Source organism: Festucalex cinctus, chromosome 1, assembly GCF_051991245.1.
Source record: "Festucalex cinctus isolate MCC-2025b chromosome 1, RoL_Fcin_1.0, whole genome shotgun sequence".
NCBI classification, from domain to species: Eukaryota; Metazoa; Chordata; class Actinopteri; order Syngnathiformes; family Syngnathidae; genus Festucalex; species Festucalex cinctus.
In genome coordinates, this window is record NC_135411.1 from 14,329,094 (window position 1) to 14,348,356 (window position 19,263).

Consider the following 19,263-nt stretch of genomic DNA (forward strand, 5'->3'; position numbering starts at 1 on the left):
TAACTTCCTAACAAACAAAACAACAAACATTTCCTTGCCAGGAATTTGGTCCTGCTTAAAATAGTCCTGGTCATAATAAAGTATGCTTCCGCATGTAACAACTCACACACTCACTCCCCATTCTACAGAGTTGTTATTGTATATCAACTGACACGTTTCTTGTCCAACGAAACGACTTCTAGAGTGTCAGGGAGGCGGGACTAGCCAGAAATAGCTGACACAGCAAATTTAGTGTGTGCCTATAAATAGTAAAGTATCTTAAAAAAAAAAAAAAAAGTGTCTCAAAAAGAAAAAAATATATTCAAGGACGAGGCTACATATCATATGGCTCTTTAGTCCTTTTCTTGTGGCTCCCTGTGGATCTCTTAAAAAAAAATAAAATTAAAAAAAATAAATAAAAAAGATACTCCAAATGAATTAATGATTAAATAAAAACATGAATAATTACATATTCAAAAAATATCCACATTTTTAAATTGTCAAAAAAGAGAGATGAAAGGCAGATGAAAAGTGTTTAAAAATACCCAAATATGCCGTAAAATGTCCACATAATTTCCACGAATGTCAGAAAATGGCTAGCAAAAACGGCAGAAAAAAAATGTCCAAAAATAGCCATAAAAATGTCTTAAAAAAGGAAGGAGAGGGGCAGAAAATTACCAAATGTCCATAAAATTGTCAAAAATGTCAAACATTCGACAGAAAGTCAGTAAAGCCTAACAAAAATGTATGAAAATAAAGTATTAAATAAATAAATAAATAAATAAATAAACGAATGATGAAAGGTAAGAGAAAATACATCTCTGCATATTGGATTCTGTCATATTTTTGTATTGTGGTGCAATTCTAATTATCTGTTGGTCTCTCAGTAAGACGAACACAAACGCACTGCTTCATTCATCACGACGTTCAATTGTTTTTGCAGATTTTTATGTTATTTATTTGGCCTAAACTGGCTCTTTTGACAGGAAAGGTTGCCGAGCCTGTTTAGGATTTCCACGGCGGATGAATCCGCACCCCAGCTTCAGGGTTCTGGGTTTGAATCTCCTCTTTGGTGAGTTCTCCCTGTGCTTGTGCTTGTGTGAGTCTTATCGCTTGTTTTTCTAAATACAATCTGCACGTCTTGCTGAAGGCCAGCTTGGAGACCCCAGTGAAGAAAAAGCCAATCGAAAATGGATGGATGATACTGTATATTAAAGAAACCAAGAAAAATGTGAGCAGTTGAACTCCATTTGCATACATGCAGTACTTTGGATCCAAACTGGGAACTAATAATAACAACTATTCTTTCACAGTCTTGACTGTTTTGAAAAGCGCAGTGCAAGTGAAAGTTTGACCTCATAAGTGCTTAGCGCTAATAGCGCTGCAGGAATTCCATGGAATTTTGTTTTCATAAATGAGGACAGGAAAGGCCAACAGTGGACGCATAAATCAACTGTTTTCTTTTCCTTTTTTTTTTTGCATGTGTAAAGAGACTACAAGCGTGTAATAATAATAAACACATGAGGCAGAGATGGATGTGAGATGGGCCTGACTGAGGGCACGTAGTTGTGACGTGCCCATCCCGGCCGGGCATGACATGGCCGCACCATTCCCACATTATTGAGAGCGAGGCAGGAAGAAATGACAGACATAATTTCCCCTCGGTGATCAAACGCTGTTACATTAACGGCGGCCGATGCAATCTGCGCCGCCGAATAATTGGGGACTATTTGGAGGTATTTCCTCTCTTTAGTGCAGTGGTGCAGATTGGCTTAATTAAAGAGGGGGGAAAAACAGGAAGTTTTAAAGTCAAGTCCGTAATGAATTGGTTGCCTCGGCCAAAGGGTCCGCTTGGTCAGAGGGGAGCGCGAGGAAGCGCAGGCTGTTGTTCGCCGCAGTCACTGAGTTCAGCTTGTGTGCAAAAATAACACCACAGGCGCACTTCAGTTTGGACTGACTGGGCGGACAAAAGTAATGGGACACCGCGCTTAATCAATCCATCAATCATATATATTGAAGTCACGTTAGTGTGAAGAACTATTGAATATCTACAACAGGGGTATCCAAACTTTTGCATAATGTTATGAAGGAAAATTGTGTTTAGTCCTAAAAATTGTACAAATAATGTATATGTGCTTTTGCATATTTAGAAAAATGCTACAGTTTATAAACCAATTTATTTGTAATATGGCAGTAGGGTTATTATAGTTTTGGAATTTTTCATTTTAGTTTTTATTTCGTTTTGAGTTTGTTTCTTGTTTTTTTTTTTTATTGAGTTAGTTTTAGTTAGTTTTCGGGGTGGTTTTGTTAGTTTTTATTAGTTTTAGTTCTTTAATAAATGCTTAGTTTTAGATTAGTTAGTTTCAGTATTAGTTTTACTTTTTATGTGTATTACTTGTGTGCAATATTTAAAAAACACCATGGGTGCGACGTCATTATTCCGGTTAATATCAAAATAAATCTACTAAAAATCACATTTAAAATCATCTCCAAAGGCTCATGCATTAAAATAATTACCAAAGACAAAAAAAGGACATTTTTGCTGTAATTATAGTTTGTTTTGGTTATTTATTTTATTTCGTTGACAATATTGTTTTTTTTTTATTTTAGTTTTAGTTTTTTCATTAGTTTTAGTTAACTAAAATAACCTTTAATAGCACCTGTGTTTTTCGACACCCTCCCTTCTTACTTTGACCATCTCCAAACATTTTTGTTTATTTCATTTGAACTGAGTCAAATGCCATTTTTAGCATATGTCGCGGGCCACTAAAAAAGGGACGGTGGGCCGCAAATGGCCCCCGGGCTGTAGTTTGGACACCTCTGCTGTAATTGTATTTAGAAACAAATCTATGAATTTACACTACATGAATAATTGCCAGTTCAATGCAGTCAACAAACACATTGTTGTTGTTATTAGTTCTGGTTGGTTAGTGCAGTACAATGGCATGTCGTTGGAACGAAGCGGCAGATACTTGTACAGTATGTCCAAAGAACTGACAGTGCAACAATCAAAGATCTCTGACTTTGCAAGTAGGCAGAAATTCCCACAGACACACAACAATGTTTTGGTGAACGTCTTGCCAGAAGCTGTTCTAGCAGCAAAAGGGGGCGGATGATGACTTCACACTTAATATGTCTGCAGGTCACGCTGAACTCATGTAAAAAAAATAATGGAGCCTCGACAACGTGAAGCCATTTGAAGAAGCGACGCATTCGCAGCGTTACGACTCGACCGAGAAGCGTCTTGCCTTTGAAACGGCGCCGCTAAATCATGTGACTGATGCAAGTATTCCCCGCCGTCACCGTCCAAGAAGCCCGCTCGGAATGTCGGGAGTTCAGAGCGAGGTTAACTCCGTCTCTCCTCTCCACATCCTCGCGTGTCCAAGGCCTTTTTCAATGAACTTCATGGATGGGAACCCGAGCTGGCCGCCAAGCGCGATACATCCTGCAGTAATTCAGTCACATGAGCGGCTTTTAACAACAACGCGGGGCCTGTTTTAATCAATGACACAGCAGCAAGCGCCATATCTTCGACAGTTGTTTTTGATTTGATTTTGGGCCTGCTTATTTTCCATTTCAAAGATGACAGAGCTTAATATTTTTCAATATGCTTGTAATCAAACGGTTCTTGTGGGTAAAAATTAGGGATGGGCGAGTACCGATACCAGGTATCGGTATCGGGCTGATACCAGCCTTTTTTCAAGTACTCGAGTACTCGTGACGCAGACGAGTACAAGCGACCGATGGCAGATGGGGAAGACGTTAAGTGAGTCCTCCTTGCCTGTAAGTGGCGCTAGCTTGCAGCAGTTTTTCACCAAAACTTCACCGGTTTGGAAATACTTCAAAATTGTGAATCTTAAACTAAAAGAGCATTTTTGTGTTTTATTTTGAGCGTTAAGACTATTGAAGAGTGACTGTGGTGTTTTTTTTGTCAAAATTAAAGGAAATATATTTGTTTAAAAATATCTTTTAGTGATTTTTTTTTTATTTGTCAAAATGTCTACTGGTATCGGCAGTTGGTATCGGTATCGGTGAGTACTGAGGGTCTGAGTATCGGTATCGGTCTGAAAAAAAGTGGTATCGAACATCCCGAGTAAAAATGTAATGGCGACTTGGTTGATAGCCTCGCTAAGAAAACTGCCATCTAGTGGTGAACACTACTATTACAACTCAATACTGCTCAGCTACCATAAAAAATGTTCAAAAATGGATCCAGGTCCATTCTGAGTGTTGCCCGGGAACCACTAATTGGCCATCCCTGTCCCATGCTAGTCGGTCCTTATCTTTTCCCTCGTGTGTCACGCCCACCGCGGCGCCCTCTTGAACGCGCACATGCAAGCGGAGTGTACACACTCCTACACAAACTTCCACGCGTCTCTCCACTCATTCACTCTCAACCTTTTCCTTGAAAACACTCCCATTGTTTCAAAGCAGTGATGATGTCATCACGGTGCCGCGCGTCACGATAAACACTCCACGCTGGTGACATGGCTCAAAGGTTTTCCTCACTGCATTAGCTGGGTTGTTATTTTTGATCTCGGTAGCCCAACCCCAGCGTGGATCAAACTTCCTGCGATTAAGACGACTGTGAGATGGATTTGTGACGCCGTCGGGAGAGGCGCCTTTGTCCCGTTACTGATTTGCTAAAGCGCGGGCAGGCAAAGTGAATGTGCAGGCTTTAAAAGTGGCCTCAAATTACCCTTGTGGAGGATTTGACGCAATCAAGACCATCAAGAGTCCATCAGCGGATCAGTTCATTAGGAGAGTGAGCTTAGCAATTTGATGCAAATTAGTTCAATGAACTGGCAGATGAGTTTGGAAGATGAGCAGGTAAGCACAAAAAAGGCACAAAAGTTCAGGGGAGTGGAAGTTTGGTGAAGAAAAATGGAATATTATGGCAGTAAAATAGCAGGTTAGTGTAGGACTAGCAAAACATGTACAAATAATCTGCAGTAAATGCGACAAACTGGCGGGAACTACAATTAATTGGCAAATTAGTTGAAAAAAAGTTGACGAGTCGCTAATCACGTTTTTGGCATCTTAGGTTCCATTTGGCCAATTTACAGACAACTTTTGACTTTCGCTCACCTTGCTGCCGTTGCTGGGATATCTAAACTTCTGTGGGTTAGCAAAATTTCCAGCCAATAAGGCAACACAGTCTTTATAAGACCACAGAGAGAATTCAAATTTAAGATGTTTGTGGATACGAATAGCGGTTAGCCACGTTAGCATCAGCTATCGTGGCCGATTACGGCTACTTTTAAAATGTCAGAGGAGAATAAAGTAAAACTCCTCTTTAGTTGTCAAAATGTTATGTCGACAATAATACGCGAACAAGTGTGTGATAATGCGAACTCTGATAATATCACAACACGTGCTAGCATCACAACACTTTGGCGCTACTTTGTTATCGTTCAGTTTTGTTTGGAGGACTTATAAAGAGGACACACATGCAGGGGGGGAAAAGATTGGAAATGATTTAATTTGAAAATGTAAGGGGGAAAAAAACAAAAGGGAAAATGTTTTTAAAAAATTAACAAATGTCCAAAAGCAGATTCAAATTAACAAACAAACTCACATAAACTCACTACGACAACAAATAAGATAGAAAGAGAAACCAGGGGAAAACTGCTGCATTCAAGGAACATGGGAAGTCAGACTACTCCAACCTCCGACCAGGAAAATTCCACTTAGACCTCCCCTTTGAAAGGGGAGTTCTGAAATGAGAAATTGGGTTAAAAAAAAATAAATAATAATAATAATAATAATAATAATAAAATAATAATAATAAAAAAAAGAGACCCGACTGTCTTCAACCTGTGGTCACTTGACAATGATGACACCCGTGGAAATAGAGACTCTTAATGGCAAAACATAATTAGATTTGTCTCTTTTTTTTTCATTTTAGTATTATAATAATGTAGTTTTTCGAAATAAGTAACTTAGTGTAACAAAACATGATTTATACTGACTGTGTGAACCAGAACAACAAACAGTTTATCGGAATCAGCCATCTTTGTTGTTTACATTTGCCTTGAACGCTTTGCGGTCGGCAGTGGGACAATCCGAGGGGGACAAAACAGACTTCTCACCTAACTCCAATGCAGCATGAATATAAGCAAACTCTTAGAAACCGTGGAGCCCTGCATAACTCATCATTCGGCACCTATAGATACAGTTTTCGCAGATTTATTCATTTTTTAAGAGATTTTCAGTGATTTTTAAAGAATTTGGTGGGTTTAAAAGTGATTGTTTTATTTTTATTTATTTTTTTAATGATTTTTGCTGTTTGCGTGTTCCCGCTAATATCAAGAACAAATTTAGTCATGTTAATGAAGTCAGTCCACTTTTCGGTTATCGCAGTGTAATTGCAAATACTGTATGTAGAAATAAATTGATATGTTAGTACAGTCAAGTGCGCGGCGAGTGAAGTGAACTACACAGTAGTTGATGAAAGCAGCGATTGCACTGTTATTGCAGTCAAGTCGCCATGAGGGTGTTTTGAAGAGTTGATTTTTTTCCCCCCTCCATGTCTGTTGAGGAAGCCCAAAAGGGCTGAGTCAGAGATGGCATCTCTTCCTGGAGGAGGAGGGTGGGATGAAAAGTCCCCACGTTGACTGAAAGATCAGCTCCGGAGGGAACCGGCGGGCCTTTTCTGCTGCACTCGTGGCCGTGTTGACTTTTGGGAGGACTTTCAACCTTAGCCAGCGTCAGCGTACGTTGACATCAATAACCAACCTGATGTCATTTACGACTAACTTGATTTTGATTTTTTTTTTCGTCACTTTTTCTTGCTTTTAAATTATTCATTACAGGCTGTAATGAATTTTTGGACATCACCCGCTCATGTCAGTGCATGGAATCCAACCCACCACTGGAATGTTGACTTCCTGCCACAGCTTTAAAACGCGTACATGCATCCATTTTCTCAAGCACTCGTGTGTCATCTGAAGTTAATCGCACCTTACTGTTGGGCTCTGTAAGCGGGTGACAACACAGAGTGGTCGCCGGCCAATCACAGAGAACATAATAGACAAACAACCATTCACATCTCGGAACATTTTGGAGCAGTGGTTCTTAACTTTCCGATGCGCATACATCAACCCTTCTTTTCTGAAAAAGGATTCCACTTTAAAACAACCACTGCTGTTTTTGTTTTGTTTTTTTGAAGATGGAACCCAGAGACAGCAAGTACATTGAAAACACCAGAGTCCCCAGAATTGAACCCTGTGGAACACCATAAGCCATAAGTTCCATTATATATGTGAATTCATATTGTACATATTCGTCCGACCACTTTCTTTGTTTTCTCGACATATAGTATGAAGGGATTAAAATAATAAAGAAATCACCCGACGTACCATCACAACAGTCAAAAGTCGATAACTTAGCGCACCAAATTTCCTGCAGCACAGATAGGCCAATCAACGCAGCATGATCACCTGCAGCTAATGATGGCTAAGTGGGGCTTTTATCAACACGGATCATTTGAGTCGGGTGTGTCTTGATCTCCGCCCTAAATTCGTTTACATACATGTTTTTTATTATTATTGTCATATTGACCTTCTGAGGGGAAACCTAATTACAAAATTACCCGCAACAACAATTAGTTTGACACCCTTGATGTCATGTGTTAATTAATGTGCACAAATAAATAAATAAATCGGCCAAAAATAAACACATTTTTGCAGATTTTAAAAAGAATTAATATCGGCAATTAAATCAGCCGGATTTTTAAAGGGGCTGTCTGCCGGTTTCACTCAGGAAAATGCACTTTTTAAATACAAGATTTAAACAAACCAACTACTTCTCAATTTATAGATATGGGCTTTTCATAACGTGTGGGGGTGATTTTGTCCTAAACACCCACACCCCCAGCCTGTATTTCGCCATTTTGTGTTTGTTTTGTAAACAGCGGGACGTTTCTGTGGAAAGACAGTGTTTACACCCCTCCAGCCAATCGCAGAGCGGGGGGGGTGGAGTGTTACAAATGGGGCGGGGCGAACGTGTCGGCTGTGTGACGTCATTCCCGCGGCAATTTTGAAAGCACGCACGGATTTTTTTTTCTTCACTCACTCATTCACACATGTAAGCTTCTGTGACTGAGTGAGTGAGTGAGTGAAAAAAAAATAAAAAATCCGTGCGTGTTTTCAAATTGCCCTGGGAGTGACGTCACGCAGCTGACACGTTTGCCAGCCCCGTTTGCGACCCCCCCCCCCAGCTCTACGATTGGCTGGAGGGGTGTAAACACTGTCTTTCAACAGAAACGTCCCGCTGTTTACAAAACAAACACAAAATGGCAAAATACAGGCTGTGGGTGGGGGGGGTTTGGACAAAATCACCACCAGAAATTAAGAGAAGCCCAGATCTGTAAATTGAGAAGTAGTTTGTTTGTTTAAATCCTGTATTTAAAAAGTGCATTTTCCTGAGTGAAACTGGCAGACAGCCTCTTTAAAAAAAATTGTGACTGGGGTAAAAAAAAAAAAAAAGAAATTAAAACAGAATTTTTTTCATATGTGATTCCATGGTTGCAAAACAGTGAATATGTGGTGGTCCAATGTGTTGTCGGTGAAGGTGCGTACAAATGTTGTGGATCAAAGTAAGTCAGCTGAGCCTGGGTGCGCTTGTTTTTAATGATGTACCTTGGCGGCATTATTTGCATTGCTTTTTGAACACAGGTCAACAACAAGAAATAGACAAAAAATATATATCAGCCATACCCTGTTTGAACCAAAGACAGTAAGAGCTCTCAAAAGAAGACATGGGAAAAGTCTGAGCGTCTATTCTACATCCATAACTTTATTACAATCATCTTCTCAACAATGGGAGATTTATAAATATTCTTTTCTTTTGATTCTTGAGGCGTGATGATTCCAGTTGTGAAAAAGAAAAACAAAAACGGGTCTTTGAGTATCCAAATGCTCGGCGAGGAAATCCGTTCTGAGTTGGTGACTCTTTTCGGAACCGTCACGCTCGTGGGGGTCCGCAAAAGCATCCGACGGCGTGCCATCCCGCTCCCAAAACCGGCAACCCGGCCTCTAAAATCCAGCGACTTGAATCTCCTCGAGGTGGTCTTCGGGAGCCATGACTCAAACGTGGCCCCCCCCTCCCTCCCGAGCCCGAGTACTTCCACAGGAGGATCCTTCCTCAAGCCAAAGCCATTGGGCACCAGGGCTCCCCCCTCACCGAGCCCACGTCGGTGGTCTGCGCCAGGCCCACGGCGCCGTACAGACCGTCCGGGCCGGGGTACTTGAGCACGGAGCCCTCCCCCGCGGCGGGCAGCACGGACGAGCTGACCTGTGACAGCGAGTTCACCATCAAACAACGCAGAATGAGTCGGAATGTGACTCATGTTGCCAGGATTATTTTATTGGTGTTTTTTGAAGCGTGAGTCAAATTTAAGCAGAAATGAAGCAATAAGGTGCTAATGAAAATAATTTCAATACGTACCCCGGACACTTGCGTGGAAGGAGAGCTGGTTTTCGAGCAGTCTTCAGAATTGGATGAAGATGTGGATGTGGGCGTCATGGCCACCGAGTTGCTACTTCCTACAAATACAAACATTACAATATGCGTGACTTTTTGTGACTAAAACCAATCAAACAGATTCTTATAAAATTTGTTTTCAGATATGTCTGTACTGTAAAAGGAGAATAATGAACTGCTCCCTCAAAATTGTGAGACGATCTCTTGGTGAAAAATGGAGGGAAATAATAATTAAATTGCAACGCATCGGTCCCGGAAGACGTCGGCCCACCGGGCACTGCCCTGTATGGAAGATGACCAGTCCAGCCCTGGACTGAACAATTCGAATTCAAATTGACATTACAATGTAGTAGAATGCAATTTTCAAAACATAAAGGCTACAATTTGAGAATAAAACTCTGGTTTTTATTATTATTATTATTATTATTATTATTATTATTATTATTATTATTATTATTATTATTAATATTATTTTACATACATCTACACAATAGAACCCTGATTTAACATGCTAATCGGAGAAGGGCTAATCCGTTACAGCTAAATGTCAATTACATAAAAGCACTTTTTTTGTGGCCAAAAACTACACAGTACAGGATAAAATTGCAAATAAATAAATGTTGTATAAAAGCTTGAAACCATTTCAAAAGTTTGAAAGGTTATCCAAACCCATCTTCATGAGCAACAATGTTAGCGCTTTTTTATGCTTTCTAATGTTAGCTTGCTTGATTTGACCTAAGCTATGATTAGATGCCTCAGATAAGGACTTTACAAAAGAAAACTGTCCCAAAAATAGCATCACTTCGAGACATGTAAACTACTCCAGTAAATAAATTATGTTATGTAAATTTACAGCCATAGCTATATATAGGTCAATCCAACATACTCCCTAAAGTGCGTGTCTACAGTGGATGCTAAGCTAACGTATATGCGCCGCTACAATTGAAGGGGTAGAGATTCTCCCCTGCCAACATGGCCGCCACGCCTGCCCATATGTTAGCTCTTTCTCAATATCAAGAACGATTTTATTTGAACAATTTTGTGAACTTGGGTAGTACATTCATCCTGAGAACGTAACCGAAAACATACTTCTAAGAACGCTAACCTCTTTGCAATTGGAGCGACTGTGTACTTGTGAACACCAACATGGCCGCCACATTGGCGTGCATTTTAGACTGCTCTAGCCGACCATAAAGTCGAAAGCTCAGGCCGGAAAGTGTGCAGTCCATGTCTGTTGATGGCACCACAGCGCCGTTCGCTGGCGTTGTGATGAACTGCGGCCAATTTTGGAGCTACCAAATATTGAAAAGTACTGTACAAAGGAGCATTTTGAGTGCAATCGATACTCATTGCTGTCTGTTGAATCAAAATTCCGCTGTAGCTATATATTGTATTTTATTCTATTTAATTATTTATATAATGTTAGCTGAGTGCTTTGCAAGTGTAGTTCACGTTTACACAAAAATTCTGATGAAAAATGACAAAACGAAGTGATAAAGCCACAGATCTGGTTAGATTATTGTCAGACAAAAAAACAAAAAAAAGACAAATTTCCACGAAATGAGGAGCAAGCACATGTTCCACCACACGGGCCACACTGAAAGGAACAACTAATTAATACTATGAAGAAGAAAAAAAAAGTCACATTTGAAAGTATACGGGCAAAATGAAAAGCTGAACGTTGTCATTCTACAACAGTTATGTCCAAACTACGGCCCGGGGGCCATTCGCGGCCCGCCGTCCATTTTTTAGTGGCCCGCGACATATGCTAAAAATGGCATTTGACTCAGTTCAAATAAAATAAAAACAAAAATGTTTGGAGATGGTCAAAGTAAGAAGGGAGGGTGTCGAAAAACACAGGTGCTATTAAAGGTTATTTTAGTTAACTAAAACTAATGAAAAAACTAAAACTAAAATTAAAAAAAAAACAATATTGTTAACGAAATAAAATACAAATGAAGATGCTTTTTAAAAAAAGAAAATTAACTGAAACTCCATTTTATGTTTACAAAACTTAACTAAAATAAAACTAACTATAATTATAGCAAAAATGTCCTTCGTTTTAGTCTTTGGTAATTTATTTAATATATGAGCCTTTGGGGATGATTTTAAATGTGATTTTTAGTAGATTTATTTTGATATAAAAGGGAATAATGATGTTGCGCCCATGGTGTTTTTTAAATATTGCGCACAAGTAATACACTTTTTTTTTTAAACTAAAACTAATACTGAAACTAACTAAACTAAAACTAAGCATTTATTAAAGAACTAAAACTAATTAAAAAAAAACTAACAGAACCACCCTAAAAAGTAATTCAAACTGACTAAATTCATAACATTATGTGGCCCTTCTGATTTTCTTCATGTGGCCCTCAAATAAAAAAGTTTGGCCAGCCCTGTTCTACAACAATGAAGCAGTGGTGAGGGGAAAATATTATGAACCAAACTCGAATCATACCACAACAATATGAGAAGAGTTGCAATGTTGTGAATGGCAGTTATAAAATTGGAATAATGATACAACATAAGTAGAATACATTTTTGGTTTTACAAGAAAAAAAAATCATAATTTTGTGGAAGAAAGTCATTTTCTGAGAACATAGCAATAGTTTTACAAGAATTAAGGGTTAGGGTTAGGGTTAGGGTTAAGACTGAAGAAATCATGATTTTACAAGAATAAAGATATAACAATGTGAGGAAATGTCATAAAAATAAAGTCATATTACAAGAATAAATTTTCAGTACTCTCAGAAAGTTATACTCAGTCATATTACAAGTCACAAGTTTGATGTGGGCCGAAGTCATTAAAAAAAAAAAAAAAAAAAAAAAGTAGACCCAAAGACCAAATAAGAAAGTCAGTCAAACAACAAAAGAAAAATACAGTTGAAATGAATCATGAGATTAATTAGAAATTTACAGGAATAAAATTACGATTTTATGAGCAAATTTTGGTTTACTGGAGTGAACATGTTTTGTTAACATGGACCTGATTTAAAAAAAAATAAAAAATCAGTATCACTCACCTGAGCTCCCTTTGGTTTTATTCAGTGTTTTTGGTTTTCTTTTTCTCGTCTGGATGCCTTCTTTCTTCATGGCCAGTGGCCGAGGCACCTGCACACAAAAAAAAAAAAGCGCATGTGGTCATCAGCAATAACAATACAAAATCTGATGACGACGACGGAAGGTGACGTGTCGCGGACTTGCGGACCGACCCCGTGCAATTTGGTGTAGAGGCCACACGCGTTGCACACGGGCTCCCCTTCGGCGTTCCTGCGCCACAACGTGGTGGTGCTCGTCTGACAGTTGGCGCACGACAGGCCGATCCGGCGGGACGTCGACTGCAACCGGGAGGGGGGGAAGAAATGGGGGGAGGGGGCGTTTAATTCCTTTTTAACACACTGTTTGATCTCCTGCTTGTCACGTGCTCCCAAAGTGCACGACCCCCCTTTAATTGAATCACCCGCCTTGACACACACAAGTCGTTTCCTTCAGGCAGGTCATGAATGTTCCATTTCATCCAAATGTGACTTTTCGCGGTGCGTAAAACTTGTGCGTAATGGCACCAAAATGGGCAAAATGAGACTAATTCAATAACAAGTTTTGATTTTACTTATTAGATTAGATTAGTGGAGGTTGTTTTTTTTTTTTTTTTCTTCGCTGGAAACTGATGTGACATCGCTGTGTGTGTTTGGTGAGATCCTACACAACAGTGTCACGGCAATAACAAATATGGAAGAAGTGGAAATGGCAAAAATATAGTTATTTGGAATTCAATAATGGTTGGCTCCACTGTAAAATTAATAACAATAATAACAATAATAATAATAATTAGGGGTGTGAATTGCTTAGTACCTGACGATTTGATTCGTATTACGATTCACAGGTCACGATTCGATTCGATACCGATTAATCCCGATACGAATTTGTAAGTCGATTGTTGCGATTTTTTTTTTTTTTTTTTTAACTCAAATTTAGAAAATACTAACCAGTAAACGTGTACATGTGCACTGTAAGATTTGTATGAAAATGTATTATTTATTTATCTGAAACTTCAGTCTTATAACTGTGAGCTACTGTATTGAAAAAATTGTAATCGGTTTCATATTTGAACAGCTTTTAAATAAAATATTAAGGCTTACTGTTCCATTAATTAATATAACATTTTTTCATGATTAAGGTGTGAACCCTAACGCTAAGTAAGACATTTTGTTGAATATTTTCCATCAAAAATGGACGTTTAAAATCGATTCGGCCGCCTATTGAATCGATTCGAGAATTGCGCGATGTAATATCACGATATATTAATAAAGTAAATACTAATAAAAAATAATAATAAATAAATAAATAAATAAATACATAAATAAATAAATAATAATAATAATAATAATAATAATAATAATAATAATAATAATAATAATAATAATAATAATAATAAAAGAAGAAGAAAAAGAAGAGCACTGTAGTTTTGTTTTTTTTGTTTTTTTACTGTGAATTTACAATAAATTATTGGATACGTTTTGCATTAATTTCACAGTAAGGATTACAGCAATTTAATGTGAATGCATACTTATGATATTACAGACCTTTGTTGTGATATAACAGGGTTTTCTTTATTGTGGGATTTTACTGTAAAATCACAGTGAAATGCTGTAAACTCAAAGGATGCTGTAGTTTATTACTGGTGTTTATTGTGATAAGAACAAGAAGAAAAAGAAAAAGAGCAAGAAAAAGAACAAGAAGAACAAGAGAAGAAGAAGAAGAAGAAGAAATAAGGGGAGTTTTGAGTACATTTTACCAGTTTATTAAAAAAAAAAAAAAAAAAAAAAAAAAAGCTACTCAAGGTTTGAGGAACAAACCCACAACCTTCAAGTTGGGGGCCACATATTGCTGCTGTCAGATGGACTCTTCATACCTCCAAGTGTTTTTGGTCTAATTTTGGACACAGAATCAACGCAGGATAGTGGCAAACAACAAGAGTGGCATGGCTCAGGTGGTAGAGTGGAGAGTCTCCCAAGCTGAAGGTCATGAGTTTGTTCCTCAAACCTTGAGTAGCTTTTTTTTTTTCAACGGGTAAAATATACTCAGTACTCCCCTTGTAGAATTTACCAATTAATGAGTGGGGGGGGGGGGGGGGTGTAGAGTGTTCTTTTTTCTTCTTTTTTTTTTACAGTGATAGGACCAAATGGTACCCAAAAGCAGTTACCCTAAATAACCTTGATTCATTTTATTATTACTATTATTATTATTTTTTTTTTTGTATAAACAAATTATAACGCTACAAAATCTACACGTGCAAGGCCACTTTATTAGGTACTGCACAATCTTATCAGATTACACGCACAGCACGTTCAAAACGTGCCATTTCTTGGTGCGTAAAAGTCACACGTAATACTCCAAACTCAGCTCCAAAACGTCACAACAGTGACTCAGTGCATTACTTTTCTAATTTAATTCAGTAAATCACATTAATCTGTTTTTTTTTTCCGCAGTGGAAATTGTGACAAGCACGGAAAAAAAAAATAACATGTTTGTTGTTGTTGTCGTTTACGTCGACACGTGCGGCCCATTTTGAGAACCATCGCTCTCATTTAATTCAATCGAGAGCTCAAAAACACGACAGGGTGGAAAATGTTGGTCACGTGTGCCTGATGAAGCGTCCGGGTGGACAGGGGAAAACTTACTGTGCGCTTCTGCGGCTTGATGAGCGGCCTGCTGAGTCCGTTCATCTTGCTGTAGAGGCCGCAGGCGTTGCACAGGAAGTGGCCGGTGCCGTCGCGCCTCCACAGCGGCGTGGAGATGGAGCCGCAGTTGACGCACTCCCTGCTCTCAGACATGTCGTCCAGGAGGTCCGAAACTGCGCGAGAACGCACACATGCAGATACATGGAGTTGAGGTGACGTCATTTCTGTCGTTATTAACACGCCGTGGTGCTTTTACGCACGTCAAATGGCCAAAATAATATCACATAAAAATTTCATTTTGGAAACAAAAATGTCATCTTAGTAGCCTGTTATTTGGTTTAGTTACAGTCAGGCAAGTTTGTTTTTGCCATTAAACCTGACATTTAGCTTAAAGTCGACAAAAAAAAAAAAAAAAAAAAGAGTGCTAATGTGATGAGAAAGAAGTGTTCGCATTATTCAATAATAGACGTTTACTTTTTCTTTTTTTTTACGCATGACGCAAAATGGCAGAATCACTTTTGATTCAGTTGCACAATTTATATTAGCCTTTAGCAGTGAAGTCAGAATTTAGTTGAATTTAGTTGTTCAAAGAAAAGGCTATAATGAATGATTTGAGATTTTTTAATTTACTTGTTATCATCTCTTACACAAAGTAATAACGGAATTGATATGACTGAAACTAAACCTCGTGTAGAGAATTATTTACATTTTTTAGGTCTGTTTTAGGGAAACAAGTCATTAAAAAAAAAAATGTAAACCTTTGAGTTCAACCTTAACAGCAGAGCCTTCACTAAATTATGAAGTATAATTTAAAGCATATTTTAAAAAGTGTGTTTTTAAGCACAAAAATAAAGTTTTTATATACAAAAATTAAATAAATAAATACCGCTTCAGTTCAACCTAAAAAGAAACATGTTCAGTTAACGACAAACAAGGATTGTTTGTGATATTTAGTGCAAATTAGATTAAAAATAATAATAATAATAAATAATGTAAAATAATAGCTTAGATTTTTTTCTTTTTGCGTAAACAGTACATTTTTAGGTCAACCTCAAAATAAACTTGTCAAATAAATGATGAATGCTTGGTACAATCAGCTACTGTGTCACATACAAAAAAAAGACAAAATCAGTGTGCCGTTATATTAAATTTAACATTTTTGCTTGAAAATGCCATTTTCGCGTCAATTTTTTCATAGAAACTTGTAAATATTTAAGTGTTAATTAATCGTGAACGATAAATTATTTGTGTTGTTTAGGCCTGCTGCAGTTGTGTTAATATTTTTGTGTTCACAAAATGACAAATCACTATTCCAGAATGATTATAATTTCAATGAATTCATTTATTTAGCTTTAATTAAACATTTCTAAGCCAAGCCTAATACGGAAGTTAAATCAATGATGGGCAAGTTGCTCGCCATCTTAGTGTAATCATTTTTACGCATCAAAATGACAGTGACGTCAAATCCGTATAAAAATATATAAAAAGACGTTTTTTCTTTTGGGATGTGGTCTTAAATAGAATAAAATAATGATTAGCGATGTTGCCAATCGAATTTGATTATTTCGTTTTCAGCAAAGTGTCAATTGGGAGGAGGCTGCCAATTCATACAACAGGTCCATCTCGGTGCTTTCTGGACGTTTACCTCCGTTGGGTCCCCGAATCAAGGGCGCGGCCCTGCTCTGCAAGGTGTGCAGCATGCCGTTGTCGAAGGGACCGCCCGTCCACGGCGCCGGCAGCTGCGAGAGCTGCGGTCCCACGTAGGGCGAGTAGGCCGCCGGGTAGGCCCCGCCGAGCGGCCGCGAGAGCCCGTACTGCTCGGCGGCCCGGTTGGCCACGTTCAGCGAGCTCCCGTAGCCGATGTCCCGCCCGGCGCCGTTGTTCATGGGCGGGCTGGGCGGGTAGTGGAAGCGGCCGGCGGCGGACGCGGCGTGCGGGCTCCCCGTGCCGTACGACGAGCTCTCCGAGGCCGGCTGCGACCACACCGAGTGGCCGGTGACGGCGTGGCCGGGCTGGGCCGAGCCGCCGGCTTGCAGGTACGACAGGCTGGGGATCATGGAGCCCACCCGCGAGCTGGGCACGTACACGGGCGAGTTGGGGTTGGAGTGCATGTAAGCGCCCGAGGAGGCGTCATATCCGGTCTGGCTCTGAGCCGCGGCGATGGCCAGGCTCTGGTACATGTCCGACGGGTCCACCAGCAGGCCCGCCGCGGCGGCCTTGTGCGCCCCGCCGGACAGGACCAGCTTGCCGCCCTGGTCGAGATCCGTAAAGAGCGGAACGTCCTCGCCGCCCGCGCCGCCGCAGTGGTGTCCGAAGTGGGCGTACGGGTGGAGTGTTCGCGCGCCCTGCAGCGCGTCCAGCTCGCCCGGCGGAGTCCTCAGCTCGTCCGGGGTGTGGGCGCCGCCGCTCCGCCGGCTATCGCCGGGCTGCAGGTAGCTCGGCTCGGCCGGTGACCCTGGGCTGCTGGAGGCTTCTCGCTTGACCATGGACCAGCCGGTTTCGCCCAGGTCCATCCAGGAGCACTTCCCATACACCCTTGGGGGGTCAAAAGGAGGAAAAGTAGCCAGGGAGTCGTCGGCCCTGCGACAAATGAGGACGAATTTGGGTCACGCACATCGCTTATTGGCGCACCGGCGAATCCAAAAGGACAGAAATGCTCATTTGTTGTGACGTATTTAATACATATAGATTACAAAATAGGCGAGCGTCACTCACTGTGAAGTTAACGCCGGACAAAAAAGTGAGGAAAAGAATCTCCCAACCAAACCCGCACCGAAATGTTCTCTATTATACCTTGACCCGTGTTTTACGTCAGCATCTTAAATCACACATACTTCATCTTCCTACCACAAATGGCTACACACATGATCAGTAAATCGGCTGTCATTTCATCTCGAAAAGAACGAGACGAAAACTCGTCTCGCACGCGCAAACCACGCAACACGGCATGTCCTCCACATACGCCCACAAAAAAAAGTTAGATAAAAGTTTGATAAGAAGCAGATAAGAGAACGAGGATTTTTTTTTTTTTTAAAGGGGTGGGGTGAGTGGGGGGCGGCGGGGGTCCACGTACCTGCTCAATGGTGTGCCATAGGTGTCGCGCGCACACGCACGTTCACGCGCAGTTGGTCGGGTGAGGAGCGAGCGCTGCTTGCTTGCTTGCTTGCTTGCACAAATGCAGCGCACAGTCGGCGAACCAGGACCTGGTTAGGCGGGGGGCGTGGTCAAACGTCACAAGAGGCGTGGTCTCGGCGTAGGGGGGGGCGTCACCTCATAAAATCGGCGTCATCCAATCACGCTCAACGTCACTTAATTCACACTTTTTGATTGACTTTAGCGCGTTGAAAATGAAAATTCGTTTGACTTGGAAGGGTTAATAATCAACGTTTATATACTGGGTTGCTTTTGTAGTCATGTGCAAAGTTCTCGTGTGTATGAGTATATAATAATGATAATATTTAAGACTAATAAGAGTAATAATTACAGTAACAATAATAACAATAATAAAATAGAGACTTTTTATGTATAGCCTTCAAAACATCCAAAGAGCTTTAGAGGTTTTTAAAAAATAAAGGTCTGACTTTTTTTTTTCTCCATATTATTCTTTAATTATATATCTCTTATAAAACTCGAATATAATTTGCATTTTCTAAAAAGTGCATTTTGTATTTTAACATTCTTAGATTTTATTTTAGATTGTTTTATTTATTTTATTACTTTTAATTACCTTTCATCATTATGCTCCATTTATAGTAACAATATGATTATGATGACTTATTTCATCATGGTATATACAGGACTGTCTCAGACAATTAGAATATTGTGATAAAGTCCATTATTTTATGTAATGCAATTAAATAAGCAAAAATGTCATACATTTTGGATTGATTACAAATCAACTGAAATATTGCAAGCCTGTTATTATTTTTAATATTGGTGATTATCGCTTACAGCTTAAACAAAACTCAAACATCCTATCTCAAAATATTAGAATATTTCCTCAGACCAAATAAAAACAAATGCCATAAAACAATTTATTAAAACAATAAAAGGCTTTAATTGCAATATTTCAGTTGATTTGTAATGGCGTAATGAAGGTTGATGAGCATTTATTATT

General features: G+C 39.5%; 1 protein-coding gene across 1 annotated transcript; it reads right to left on the minus strand.

Annotated features, from left to right (window-relative positions):
* Window positions 1-8,593: 8,593 nt before the first annotated feature.
* Window positions 8,594-18,330, minus strand: gata6 (GATA binding protein 6). The gene is made up of 7 exons (XM_077518399.1): window positions 18,220-18,330; window positions 16,792-17,726; window positions 15,147-15,319; window positions 12,678-12,803; window positions 12,489-12,576; window positions 9,430-9,527; window positions 8,594-9,276 (listed from the first exon to the last, which is right to left on the minus strand). The coding sequence occupies exons 2-7, from the start codon at window positions 17,657-17,659 to the stop codon at window positions 9,127-9,129; spliced, it is 1,503 nt and encodes a 500-aa protein (XP_077374525.1). The 5' UTR covers window positions 17,660-17,726; window positions 18,220-18,330; the 3' UTR covers window positions 8,594-9,126.
* Window positions 18,331-19,263: the final 933 nt, after the last annotated feature.